This window comes from Nicotiana tabacum, chromosome 16 (assembly GCF_000715075.1).
Source record: "Nicotiana tabacum cultivar K326 chromosome 16, ASM71507v2, whole genome shotgun sequence".
Classification (NCBI taxonomy): domain Eukaryota; kingdom Viridiplantae; phylum Streptophyta; class Magnoliopsida; order Solanales; family Solanaceae; genus Nicotiana; species Nicotiana tabacum.
This window is the reverse complement of record NC_134095.1, coordinates 133919269-133933798: the sequence shown is the minus strand read 5'-3', so window position 1 is coordinate 133933798 and position 14530 is coordinate 133919269. Positions and strand designations below refer to the sequence as shown.

At 36.7% G+C, this 14530-nt stretch overlaps 1 protein-coding gene across 4 annotated transcripts; it reads right to left on the bottom strand.

The window, feature by feature from the left end:
• Window positions 1-3122: 3122 nt before the first annotated feature.
• LOC107759508 (CDP-diacylglycerol--serine O-phosphatidyltransferase 1-like) lies at window positions 3123-10795 on the bottom strand. Of its 4 annotated transcripts, XM_016577468.2 has the most exons (15): window positions 10416-10671; window positions 8604-8804; window positions 7018-7083; window positions 6865-6924; window positions 6593-6631; window positions 6278-6368; window positions 6062-6116; window positions 5862-5941; window positions 5605-5721; window positions 5390-5474; window positions 4690-4781; window positions 3850-4103; window positions 3644-3732; window positions 3379-3550; window positions 3123-3175 (listed from the first exon to the last, which is right to left on the bottom strand). In XM_016577468.2, the coding sequence occupies exons 2-14, from the start codon at window positions 8762-8764 to the stop codon at window positions 3423-3425; spliced, it is 1317 nt and encodes a 438-aa protein (XP_016432954.2). In that variant the 5' UTR covers window positions 8765-8804; window positions 10416-10671; the 3' UTR covers window positions 3123-3175; window positions 3379-3422. The 4 variants fall into 4 exon arrangements, with proteins under 4 accessions (XP_016432954.2, XP_016432953.2, XP_075089469.1 ...); XM_016577467.2 differs by having other exon boundaries at window positions 3123-3550; XM_075233368.1 differs by lacking the exon at window positions 10416-10671 and adding an exon at window positions 9931-10066 and having other exon boundaries at window positions 3123-3550.
• Window positions 10796-14530: the final 3735 nt, after the last annotated feature.

Genomic DNA, 14530 nt, shown 5'->3' with positions numbered 1-14530 from the left:
TCTCAAAATCTTTCAAAGAATCCTTTAGAGTTGATTACTTTTATACATAATAGACAAAGCTATTTTTTCACTTCAAAATAGATTTGGACAATTCAAAGCATATGAAAATATTTTTGGTTTTCTATTTAGCAGTAAAAACTAATATCACTAGATGTTGAAAATTTAAAAAAATATTGCCTTAATCATGAATGTTCCTTAAAATGTAATAATCAATTCGATATTGATGGTTTAGATTTATTTTCTGAACTAAAATTATTATGGAAAATAGTACAATTAGAAGATAACAGTTTAATTAATACACTTAATCAAATAAAAATATTTAATTCTTTTCAAAGTGCCTAAATTGCTTATGGAATAATGTTAATAACGCATGTTGACGTTGCTTCAATGGAAAGAAGTTTTCAAAATTAAAATTGATAAAATTTTACCTAAGAACAACAATGGCACAAGAAAGATTAAATGGATTAGTTATATATCAATTGAGAAATACTTATTAGGAGTTATTGATTATAAGAAAATTATTAATAACATTGTATATAAGAAAAGCTAAAATATAGACTTCAAATAAATAATTAAAAAAAAATTAAAAAGTTAAGATCCCTCATAAAGTTTGGCTTTAGGCCCCAAAATTCGTGGGGTCGCTCCTGCACACCACGCAATTTTTTGTCGGGAAACTTACACAAATATCCCAAATAAATCTCGACTTACCAACATCTAGCCATTAGTCATAGACTTACCAAAACTAGCCAACAAAAATTGATAAACCAAATAATAGGGTTCTTTCTATCAAAGAATCACACGCAAAAATCACCTTCCATATTTTTAAGCGTGATTAGCAACATTAGATACAAGGCGGAAAGGAAATTTCATGGACGGGGTAGCAAATAAGGTGATGAAATATAAAAATCTATACAATATTCCAAAAATCTAAACAAAAAAGGAACTTTTTCAATGGATATAGTTGAAATTCATTGAAAATATAAAGATAAGTCAATATACAAAATTTGAGGAAGATTGGAGGTGATTTGGACTGGTTTTGTATCAAAATTCGTAATTAAATCGAGTTCAAAAAAGTCTTCTGCGACACATGTATCAAACATGTATCACGCATGTATCTCACACACAGGTATACATGGATATACATGTGATACACAATTGATACAAAGATGATACATATGTGATACATAAATGATAAACAGTGTGATACACATAATTTTTTTTCATGTTCAGCTTTTACTTCGAATTTTCAATTCAAACCACCTCAAAACTTCACCAAATCATCCCAAAACTGAGATTCAAGCTCCTTAAGTTGTGCCCAATCTATTCTAATAACACCCACTCAAAACAAAGCAAAAATTTGATATTTTTTTGCTACAAATAGCTAATTGGCTAATATTAGTAATATTTTATCAATTGGCCAATTTATATAATGAGCTACTTATAAATGGACATAGCTGGTAATTTCCCTTTTTTTCACTTGACAAGTAATATGCATTGGACCCATAAATTTTGGATCCGATAAAAAATTCGCCTACTCGCATTTTTTTTCCTCTTTTTGTTGAGTCTTTAAAGTTAAGATTTGGTCTACGTAATAACCCCAAATATATTGGTCATATACTTGGTTTTGGGATGGGAGGGAGGTATTAAAATACATTGATTGTGTAAAATTTTACACTGTCAATATATGTAATTTACATCCGAGGAAAAAATGTTGCTCTTCTTTGAACATCTCTAGGTAGTCAAACATTACGAAAATTACAAATACTGTAAGCAAATATGCAGAATTCTGATGGGTCTTCACTCTATTAGTATCCCTATTCTGTTAATCTTCATTGTTTCAGAGCATATCCAAAGTTGCCATCGAAGTTATATCTTTAAGAGGTCAGGCTACAGCAGTGTTATCAAAGGCGAAAAGCGCAAAAAAGCTCTAAGATCCGTTGGGGCTTTAAGCGCAAAGTACAAATAAAGCATGAACTTTAATAAAAAAAGACGCAACTGGAGAAAAAAATAAAAATATGTATATGTAGTCTAAGAACAATAATTATAAGCGTGAATAACAAATATATGAACAAAGAAATTTTAAAGAAAAATTTACGATAAAGTGAAACATCAATTATTTAGTGCCGCCTTTTCAAGATTACACTCATTGGCGAGGAAAAGTACGCCTTAGAGCCTTGATGCGACACTGAAGCGCCCACAAAGCGAGGCAAAGCGCTCAACATGTTTTGAGTCTCGCTTCAGGGCTTAAGCGCACCTTTAACAACACTGCGCAACAGGACTTGTGCTTTCTTTTTGCTATATTGAATAATGGAGAAGTTGGATGAAACAGCTAAATACGTGAAATATGATTTGAAGGTCATGCGTTAGATGCTAATCAGTTATGAATCATTTTATCAGTTATATCACTTGCAGCCAAAGAGAAGTGATTTTGAAAATAAACCATTAATGTGAAATAAGTTAGATAGAAGCTAGAGGTCAAAGCAAAATACGTATAAAAATCATCTTGACCTATACCCCATTTGACTAGAGAAGGTTACTTTGTTATAACTTTGTTTAACAAGAATCTAACAAACCAATCATTTGTTGAATCAAAAAGAGATCCGAATTAGTATGGGAAGGTACATTTGATGTCTACATTCCTTGTATTCTTTGAGGAAATTCTAAGCTTCTAACTCTGAACAAAGGCTTTCAGCTAATATACAAATAAAATTGTGAGTCTCGGTGTTTCCTTTTGGCTAAGGCAGTTCTTAGAAACTTACATGGTCACAAACTCACTACTCCTTGAGAGAACAATAGCTCTTGGAGCAGGAGCGGAGCTACAGCTCAATCTATGGGTTCTGCCGAACCCAATAACTTCTGCCCAAACACTGTATTTATGTTTAAAAAACCATTTATTATATATAAATAATTTATCCAAAACCTAGTAAGCGAAACCCATAAACACAAATCCTAGTTTCGCCTTTGCCTTGAAAGGGGTAATCAAAATATAAGATAGACTCTACAGCTACACATGGTTAAGATTACCTAAGAACTTTTGCGAGTCCTACACCGTTACATGCAAAGTAGACACAATTTGAAAGGGAATAATGAAGCCCAAATGCAATGAGGAGAGGGAAAATATGTACCTCGGAATATAGAATTGAAATTTAAATTTGGCAACACTTTCAACGTACACCTGTAAAAAAAATTATAAAAAACGGAAGGGAAAAAAGAGCCTGCAAGACTGAGGCAGCACAAAAAGTGAAACAGGGTATCTACCAACCTATGACCTAACCATAATGAATTCCGATTCACTACATTTTTCAACTGTATAACCTAACCTAGGAAGACAGCATATACAGCTCAAAGGTAATCAGTATTTACAAGACGGTTGGTTACCCGAAATAGCACAAAGGAATAAAGAATGGAGGTACTGCAAAAACTCATTGCTGCTTTTTCCTCATTGTACGGTGTAATTGACATGACCATGCAGCCAAAAATATCACAAGGCCAATGCTCGTGCATGTCCAGAAAACTACTAGCCAATTAGGCATGGGATCTGGAAATAATCCTGAAAGATGGCAGAAAGGGATGAGATAACTGTAAATACACAAAATAATGAGATACACCAAAATGAGAACTCAGAATGCAGTGGAGTACTGACCATGTCCAAACTTGACGCAGATTAGGAGTTCAACAATGCAGATTGCTAGTGCAAGCCAGCAAAATGCTCCCACCTTTTTCACCGGTTTCCTGTTTATAATGTGGAGTATGGGGGGAAAAAGTGAAACACATAGAAAACAGCTGCCAGACAATGGAAGAAAAATACACTACAATTCATAATTCTTGCAATAAAATACTAGGATTTACCTGTCCTGTAGGTAAGTATTATACTCCCGAATTGTTGGTATTGCAAGTAACCACCACAGAACCAACCTATACACTATTAGGGGGTTTCTGGGAGGAACCCAAAGGCAGAACTTTAAAAAGAATGTATTCAATTCTACCGTCAAGAACACAACACAGAGACTGAGAACTTGAAGGAATCGCCAGGGACCAAGGAGGGGATGCCATTCATCTTTATCCCAATGCGCTGGAGTAAATTGCCCAAGTGTTCGCTTGACCTACAAAACCAAAAGGAAGCTATAAATGTCTAACGAAAAACCATTCATACGGCTGTCAGACTAAACTTTTCATATTCCTCCAATGAAATTTGGAAGAACTGTAGTGCTGAAGTCAGATACATAATATACAATAACTAACTCAAACACTTTACAGCGACACCTTTGTGCCAAAAGCTCCAAGCTCCATGTACCCAACTAGAACTAAATCAATCAATCAATTAATCAACTATACCTTAACTCCAACTCCAAACTAGTTGAATTAATTTGAAGTACAGAACATAGAGTAACTGCATGTGCTCCCAAGGGTGTGGCCTAGTGGACAATGAAGTGGGCGAGAACCATGAGGTCTCAGCTTCAAATTCTAGCGGAGGCAAAAGACACTAGGCAAAAGACATTTGTCAACAAACTGCTCAAATGTTGCAGTATTACGATGTCTCAACACCAAACGCATTAAATAAACTGTATGAGACAATTATAATGTCAGTTATCTTTAAGCATAGAGAAAGAACATGCAAACAAGCAAATCTGTTGTTCCTCAAAATCCAGAACCAAGTATACAACCAACATAGCACTTAACCAGACATACCTTGCCCATGATATTTGGCTGTCGGCTTATACCAACCCACTCATATGTTCTTCCATCAAAATATCGAACAGTACGCATTCCAGCCCAGATGCCTATAGGAAACCAAAAAGGTAAAGTTTTAGTATATTTTATCAATCTAAAGAACAAGTCAAAACAATACCATAACCAGACATACCATAAGATAAGATAGCTATGCATATAATAAAAATTAATTGTTTCTTATAACCACCCCTTGTAATTTCACTTAACATGCAAGTATCATATTGAGGCATGGTAGTGAAATAACATCTAAGAAGACTGGACACCATCTTGGCATCACAAATTTTTTTAATAATTTTTTCTCTAATCTTCAGACTGGTTCTTGAAATTTGGCTACAAGAATGACATTAAATGTGCCAATTGATACCCAATCCAATAACATTGTCCATAATATAATTGCATCATTGCTCGGATGTGGCATGTCCTTTATGGCTTGTTCTGATAGCATATACATGTTATATACAACACTGTCCACACACAACACATGTATAAATATATTTAAATCATCACTAAACTGTTCTGTCTCAAATGTATGTAACAATATAGTAGCGACATAAATATTCATCAGACAAATAATGAAGCATACGACATCAATTAAGATAAGCATGTCCAAATATGTCCATCTCATAACAGCCCAAGAGAATGGCTCTAAATTTCTCACCAAACCAGTTGCAGATCAATATATCCAGAATAATGCTGTCCCACCAACACTCATTGAAGTTTGGTAACATGTGGCGGAAAGTAAGCTGAAAATAGCAGTGTAAAGATAAGTTATAACAAGGAAAATAATCAGTTAACCACTTGCCTAAGATGGTCGTATTTAAAAATAAAAAGCCGGTGCTTAAAGCATTTGAAAGAAGCCATAGTGGCTCTGACCTCCATCAACTCGAACCCAATGGACAAGACCCACAAAAGAGGCTGATTACGTATCATGATGGCCTTGCCCCACCACCCTAATATATGAGCCAGAACAAACTCATCGAATAATGTGTCCTACAAAGTAAATACACTCCTCAGAGATGTCGCAAAGTCCAGACTATTACTTTTAGTAGGCTCAATGCATACACGCAGACCAAAATTAATAAATAAGAAAAAATTGAGGAGGTAAAAAGTAGTGCAAAGAGAAACCATACATAGACATTCTTAAACCTGTTCATGGGATTTTCAGGTACATAGAGCCTGCAATCACCACCATAAGATCTTTCAGGAAGTTCTGCATAGCAAGTCAAATTGGTCTTAGCTATGCTACAAGCAAAACATGCAAAACATATGAACAGAACGGACTTGCATGAACTGAACCACAAACTTTCTACGAGTAGATCAAAATCCTTACCAATACCAAGATCAGGGTGCAGATATCTCATAAACTGACGAGCATCATCGCGCCTCTGAGAAAAGAAAGGAACAGAGTTTTCATATTCACAATTTAATTAAATGGCTGCAACAACACATGAATAAATATAATAAGAAAACAGAGATGTAAGAAACTAAAGCTACTGATTGATTAACACCACGGGTAATAAGAAACGACATCTGCTTACCAACCCACCTGGAAAAGTAAAAATGTCAAAGCAACAAGATAAATGACAGCCATTCCATGAACCAGGCGCCAAATGGCAGGATGTGGTCTAATAAGTACCCTGTAAGAAAGAACTGAAAAAATTAAGTGGGTAGAAAGCTATTGCCACAAACTCCACATAAATTTGCTCTTTGAGGTCCACAAGGAGAAAATCAGGTGAATTCTCAACCACACATTTAAAGCCAGAGGAAAATTCAAGTTAGTTTACAATTACATGGTAGAAAAATTCCATCTTCAAGTTCAAAGAAGAAAATAAAATTTAAGAACACGACTTCCTGGACTCGCCTAGTTGAGAATTGAGTAAAAGAAGCTCCATAAAGAATCCTGTCAAAATGAAGAGAGAATATCACCCAAAGAATTCTACATGTGCTCCTGTATCAGAATTTGGCGGGTAAATCCTTTCACTGCTCGCATGGTGAACAATACAGACATTCATGCCAGTAATAACCACTAACTCAATTTTTTTAGGCTATAGAAACACCCAAATAGTCTTAACACAAAAATACCCAAAAAAATCAAACCGTACATTCTTAGACAAATAAATTGTGAAAACTTACGTTGAGGGGGCTTGCAGCAAAGAGTAGGCAAGATAAACAGCAACCATTGCCCAAATGCCCCTAACAGATGAAGGGGAAAAAAAACAATTACTTCAATTTCTCACACATGATTAAGAAAAATGATTGGATAAAAATGTACTTAAAATGGCAAACCTTTTCACAGAAGTAGAAACGTCACTGGATGAAGTGCTTTGTGGATCAAGAGCTCCACTTGCCCAGCTGCAATAGTGATGACATAAGCAAGTCAGAACATACACATATAAACTCATGTCCAACATCAAATCGCATTAGCTTTCAAAAGTTAGGAAATTCTAGGAAATAGTGAACAAGAAATGTATAAAGCATCAATAACCACTAAGTAAGGATTCATAGCCCAAGTGTGCTATATGCTTTGGCTGTATCACAATATCACTCAATAATACCCCAGAGCAACTGCGTTTTTTCTCTTTTCCAGAATTTTGGTAAAGAAAGAGTAAAATATGAAAAGCACCTTATATTTTCCTGTAGAAGAGAACTATCAAATGACTAATCAAAGAAAAGAGGAAAAGTTAATGATTTTTCCTATGTCTTTGACATGTCATATGCTGTGCTCAGGAGGTCATATTGATTTAATTACCAAGATGTACATTAAAAGAACACGAAATAGAAAATAATGTCAACAAAGTGATCAGATCCCTGAAATGGAATTATGGAATGAAAATTGGCAGTCAGATTTCAGAAACCAGGGACCACATCACAAGATTGACACAACTATATCCACCATGAATCTTTAGATCAACAATTTGATAGACTTATCAAGAAGTGTTTAGCTACACTCTTTGTGGAACAGTCTTATCAAAGCTCTCTCTTTAACCAATCAAGCAACAGATGGAATGAAAGAAAGAAAAAGTAGCTCCGCAGCTCGCCCAAAAAAAGATAGACCGCCACTGATTCGCCAATCCCTGGTCTTGGCCAAAGACATACCCGGCATACCAAGACTACGATGAATCATCTCAGTTCCTCAACGGGCTTAGTCCCTAAATCCCTAAACCAAATCGGATGTTTATAATCGTGATCATGCCCCATCAACTCTTTCAGTCACTACTACTTGTGTCGCACCTAGAGTTGCAGAGAGTTTGATAAGACTCTCGAATAAGAAAGATCAATCTTGAATAAGCTTCAGCTGATTCTCATTATATATCTTTTTATAAGAAAGGAGCTATCTATAGGAAGATAATTTTTGCCATGGTCGGAAAGAAGCTTGCCCCAAAATTCATTTGAACAGAGAAAACTTTCTACATGTATTATAAGAGTACTGGTCCTGTCAAATGGGGATTTTACGGGAGGGACTGTTATTATGTGGTTGGGTTTTCTTTCATCATTACTTTACTTCTCCTTCATATATAATTAAAGATTTCAAACAACCAAAACAGACTGAGTGCTGAAACCCAGGAAAATGTGGTCGTATTTCCGTTCCAAGAGAACCTCAGATAAGAGGGATAGAAAATAAATATCTAACAAAATTTAATGTAGCTCAATTTCTACCTACATTAATATCCAAAGTAATAGATAGACTGCAGATAATTAAACTTGATGAGACAGGATTCAAGATATAGACTTTAGAAGAACCAGCTGAAAATAAGACAGTAATTAGAAACCTTTTAAGAGCTTCATCGAAGTCTGACGAATCAGTCAAGAAAGAACTAATTCCTAAATTTTATAAACTAAGATTTATAGAGCCTGTTGACTAAGAAACTTACATGAGCAAACATGCACCAATAAGCAACAACGTAATAGTACGAGGTTTGTATGCCCAAGCTGTCCACGGGTCCAGCTCCTCATCTATACTCAACGGGCTGTGATTACCATTTAGGGTAACAAGATTCTTTTTGTTACCCTTTCTGTAACCATTAGGTTCCATATGTCTGGCCTCACCAAATTCAACTCCTTCAGCCCCTTCACTGCACACAAAATATCAATGGGTCCAGAGTTACATGTCAACGTAGACGATTTCAGAAGCAGATAATGGGAAAGCCAACAGCACGCCAGCAGATATCACAAATAAAGAACATTCTTATTGAGCTAAAACTCATATCGACTTATGCAAGTCCCAAGATGTACCTTCCTAGACAATCACACAATCCAGAATAAGGAGACTTCCTTCCATAAAATACAAACAAAGATGAGGACATAAGTGATTCGAAGAGGTAAATAACAGAAAAAACAATCTCAAAGAACACGACGAACTAAAGATAGGAATCAAAACGATCTCATGTTTGCCTAAAATTCTATTTGACTAATATGTGTTACACTAAAAACTATACTAGAAAGTCAACCTCAAACAAAAAGGGGAAAAAATCAATATGGAACCTTTTGTTCCTATATTGTTTTGGCTTCCTTTTGTATATAACCTACCTCTAAAGAGAGAGAACTCGGAAGCATGAAAATTAAACAGCAACCTCAAAGAAAGGGCAGCCTAGTACACTAAGCTCCCGCTATATGCGGGATCCGGGGAAGGGCCGGACCACAAGGGTCTATTGTGCGAGAGCTTATCTTCAGCAACTATCAGAATAAAACTACAAAAATCTTCGGTAAAACAAGAAGTGACTGAACGCACTACATAAAGAAAGAAGCAAATAAGCAAATGCAACAAACCCCACAAAGCACAATAGCCATTTTAATACAAAAATCAAAAGAAGTCAATGTAATTGGCTATTACAGGAACATTACAATCAAAACAGACAGAAAAATCACTAATGGAAACAATTGCGAACAAACCAACAGACTCCATACCTAAAATTCTTTACTAGAACCACAAACAAATAGCGATATAATCACGTTAATCAAATAAAAGTTGACTCTTCGTCAACACTTGGGACATAAAAGCCTGAGAGATAGAAAGATAAAACACCTAATCTTCTTCTTTAAGTTGATGAAACAACTCAGTTCTCGGTAAAGAAATGAAAGTGGGGTATCCAGCTTGCAATGGAAAATCACAAATTGAAGAAAATAACAAAAGCCCAGAATTCAAAATAACTCAAAATTCTCTTGCAAAGTAGGGGTAGAGTATAGTGGTACAAAACTTACCAGTTTCCGGTCTTTACACCAACTCAATGAATATATAATACATGCCTTTATACACACTCTTATCACTATACTATAGTTAAGAGTACATGTCAATGACGAATTCCAAATATGGCAACAACAAATAGGTAATAGTAGGTAATGTAACGGCTAAAGAGAGAAGAACCCATTATTTGATACATTAGTAAATGCCAATAATACATTAACCTATTAATACACTTTTTTCTGTCTGGCACTCATTGTTTTGAGAATCAAATAACTCTATCATTCACTTCTATTCTGTCAAGACTTATCCAATCATTAATAAAGTCGGCAACTTTTATTAGTACATCAAATGAATGAATCAATACTCCATTCCATTTACATACCAAAATTAAATGCTTTGACTTTGTACTTCAAACCGTTCAATCTTTTTCGAAATAAAAGGAGCATACATATAAATATATTTATAGATAGAAAACAGTAGCTAAAAATAGGAGGTAACTTACGTAGAGAAAAGCTGACAAATCCTTAGAGTCGTAGGATTGAATGAAGAGATGAATTTGAGGGGTAGGATCAAACAAAGGAGGGCGATAAGAGAATGGGGATGTGATGGGGTTTAATAGTTAATTTAAGATTTCAAGGAAAAGGAAAGAGGCTTTAATAGAAATGGAGACGAAGAAGGATTAGAAATGATGTACGACGAAAAAGGAAAACAAAAGGTTACGATATGTATATATATATATACAGAAAAAGCCTCCGGGGAAGAGAGAGAGAAGAAGAAAGGAGGGGTTAGGGGGGGGGGGCTCTCTTCTCTGCAGTTGGTCTGGCAGTTCACAGGCGGCCAAAAGGCGGTGAGAGAGAAAAACAGAGAGAAAGTACAATTGGTCAAATGACAGATTTTCAACCTTTCTTTGTTTTTCATACCTCCCTTTTGGATTTATTGCATGATTTTTAATTTTTCTTTTTCCATACCTAAAGTACTCTTTAAACAAAAAATATAGTAGGAGTATATAGTACTTTAAGGGGTCGTTCGGTTGGAATATGATTTATATCGGTATAAGTTATATTGGGATAAGTTATGCTTGGATTAGTTATGCTGGGATTGTTGTTTATTTATTGTTTGATACGTTGTACTAAGAATGACAATTGCATAATTTCTAAGAAGAATGTATAAGTTATACCAGTGTTAATTACCCCATCTTCTATAAGGTATAAGTTATCCTGGTATTAGAATTTCCGTATATTTAGAATCCTTATTGGTCGTGCGGACTACCGCCAACCTTTAAAGTGTACTAAAGCAGCTAGATCTGGATGGGCTGTGCGGACTACCGCCCGCCTACGTAGATCCTGGTGTCAATGGTACTATAAGAAAATTTATAAGGTAATATATATACATAACATACAATATATACTACAAGAAAATATATATATATACTTCAAAATACTCAATACTCATTTCTTACTGACTCAGATTGACTATCTTCTTCTCAGGAGATGTGACAGAGGGTTGTACAAGGATTGCAAGGTTAATCTAGGTGAGATCCTCGCGACGCAACATAGGCTTTTGGTGATGGACGTCAATATAATGGTAAGGAGGAAGAAGAGGTTTATACGAGGATGACCAAGGATCAGGTGGGGTGCCCTAACTAAGGATAAAGCTCAGGAGTTGGGAGGAAGGTTATCAGCTATGGGAGCCTGGAAGAGTAGTGGGGACGCGAGCATTAAGTGATCGACGATGGCGGACTGTATAAGGGAAGCGGCGAAAGAAATGTTAGGGGTCTCGTCGCGCTACTCTGGTGGGCACAAAGGCAACTGGTGGTGGAATGAAGTGGTCCAAGGTAAAGTGGAAGCGAAGAAGGCGGCGTACATGAAGTTAGTAGGGAGCACTAGCGAGGAGGAGAGGAGAGCGAACAGTGAGAGGTATAAGGTTGCTAAGAAGCTGGCGAAGCTGGCGGTCACGGAGGCTAAGACTACGGCTTTTACTCATCTGTACGAGAAATTAGGGGATAAAGACGGAGAAAATAAGTTATTCCGGCTGGCCAAGGCGAGAGACAGGAAGGCTCGGGATTTGGACCAAGTGAGGTGCATCAAAAACGAGGACGGTAGAGTATTGATGGGGAGGACCAGATTAAGCGGAGATGGCAGACCTACTTTCCTAAACTTCTGAATGAAGAAAAGGGTCGGGAAATTGTGCTAGGTAAATTGGGGCATTTTGAGAGTCACCGTGACTTTAGGTATTGTAGGCGCATTAAAGTTGCGGAGGTCGTGGAGGCTATGAGATGAGTAGGGGCAGAGCTACCGGGAGTATAATTTTAGAGGTGTGTGGGTAGAGTAGGTTTGGAGTGACTGACTAGGTTGTTTAATGTTGTTTTCGGGACGAAGAAGATGCCAGAGGAGCGAAGGTGGAGTACGGTTGTTCCATTATACAAGAACAAAGGTGATATCCATAGTTGTAGCAACTATAGGGGTATCAAATTACTGAGTCATACTATAAACGTTTGGGAGAGGGTGGTAGAAGTGAGGGTGGGGAGGACTGGGTTTATTTTAGACAATCAGTTCGGGTTCATACCGGGGCGTTCTACTGCAGGAGCTATCCATCTTATTAGGAGATTAGTGGAACAGTACAAGGATAGGAAGAAGGATCTTCACATGGTGTTTATTGATCTGGAGAAAACGTATGATAAGGTTCCTAGAGAGGTTCTATGGAGATGTCTGAAGTCAAAAGGTGTGTCATTTCTTACATTATGGTGATTAAGGATATGTATGATGGAGCTAAGACTTGGGTTAGGATAGTGGGAGGCGACTTAGAGCATTTTTTTTTATTGTTATAGGGTACACCAAGGATCTGCGCTCAGCCTATTCCTATTTGCCCCTGGTGATGGATGCACTGACACACCATATTCAAGGAAGGTGGCATAGTGTATGTTATTTGCTGAGACATATTTTTGATTGATAAGACACAAGGCGGCGTCAACGAGAGGCTGGAGGCTTGGAGACAGGCCCTTGAGTCTAAGGGTTTCAAGTTGAGCAGGACTAAGATGGAATATCTAGAGTGTAAATTCAGCATCGAGCCAACGGAAGCAGTATTGGACGTGAGGCTTGGATCACAAGTCATCCCCAAGAGGGGCAATTCCAAGTACCTTGGATCGATTATACAGGAAATGGGAAGATTGACGAGGATGTCACACACCGTATATGGATGGGGTAGATAAAGTGGATGTTAACGTCTGGAGTCCTGTGTGACAAGAAAGTACCACCGATACTCAAAGGTAAGTTTTATTGAGCGGTGGTTAGACCGGCTATGTTGTATGGGGCTGAGTGTTATCCAGTTAAGAACTCACATATCCAAAAGATAAAAGTAGCAGAAGTGAGGATGTTGAGGTAGATGTGCAGGCACACTAAGATGGATAAGATTAGTAATGAAGATATTCAGGAAAAAGTGGGCATGACTCCATGGATGACAAGCTGCGGGAAGCTAGGTTCAGATGGTTCGGGCACGTTCAGAGGAGAAGCCCAAATGCCCCAGTAAGGAGGTGCGAGCGACTGGCTTTGGTGGGTACGAGAAAAGATAGAGGGTGGCCTAAGAAGTATTGGGGAAAGGTGATCAGGCAGGACATGGCGAAAGTTCAGATTACCGAGGACATGGCCCTAGACAGAAAGTTGTGGAGGTCGAGTATTAAGGTCGTAGGTTAGGAGGTAGTTGTGCATATTTCTATGGCGCACCGGAGTGAGGCTAGTCTATTAGATTTTATCTTAGAATGGTAGTGGTTAATGTTGAGTTTACATTACTCTTTCGTTCTTCATAGTGTCGAGCTTTATCTACTGGTTATTGTTTATCTTTTTATCTATGTTCTTGTGATGTTGCTATTTCTTTTTATGATTTTTATTGATGGTACGAACATATATTTTTTGTCTTCTTTTCGTCTTTTTGAGTCGAGGGCCTATCGGAAACAACCTCTCTACCCCCTCGGGATAGGGGTAAGGTTTGCGTACACACTACCCTCCCTAGACCCTACTAGTAGAATTTCACTGGGTCGTCGTTGTTGTAAGGTAGTTTGATTCAGTATTTTGAAGTTTGTAATGTTAAAAGTTTATGAGGTAAAAGCCTTGTGAGCTATGACACTTGTATTGCTATATAAACTTCTCAATAAGGGTAAAATATGCAAAATAAAAATAAATACTATGATAATGTAAATTTATAATTAATTGATAAAATTTACGTATAAATCACATGCCATCCACTTATTAGTTTTGGTGCTTAATTAGATACAAGTATTTGCTCGCACCAATGACCTATTGCATACAAAAATCTTTATTGATACCAATAAAGTATCTATGGAAAACCTTCTTGTGCATGCATTGAATCATGTTAATTTATTACGATTAAGTAAATAATTAATAAAATACGTATTAATTAATTATTATTAGAGTATGACCTTTTTAGGTACCATTAAATTATTGCGTACCTAAAGTACTCTTTTGGATATTCTCAGATAGGAAGCATATTAATGTTATGTAGGTATAAATTTCTCTTTGAAATTAAAGAAAGTGCAAACAAAAACAAAAATAATAGATTTAGCCCCCCCCCCCCCCCCAGGTTTTTCAACTTTACTGCAATGGG

What these genes read in the sequence shown, in the direction of transcription:
- LOC107759508 (XM_016577467.2), bottom strand. Translation starts at nt 8,764, where the DNA reads ATGGAACCTAATGGTTACAGAAAGGGTAACAAAAAGAATCTTGTTACC. An exon ending in GCACCCTGATCTTGGTATTG is followed by an intron (nt 5,942 to 6,061) that starts GTAAGGATTTTG and finishes CTTGCTATGCAG; the next exon opens with AACTTCCTGAAAGATCTTAT. An exon ending in ATTGATCTGCAACTGGTTTG is followed by an intron (nt 4,782 to 5,389) that starts GTGAGAAATTTA and finishes GGTTTCCTATAG; the next exon opens with GCATCTGGGCTGGAATGCGT.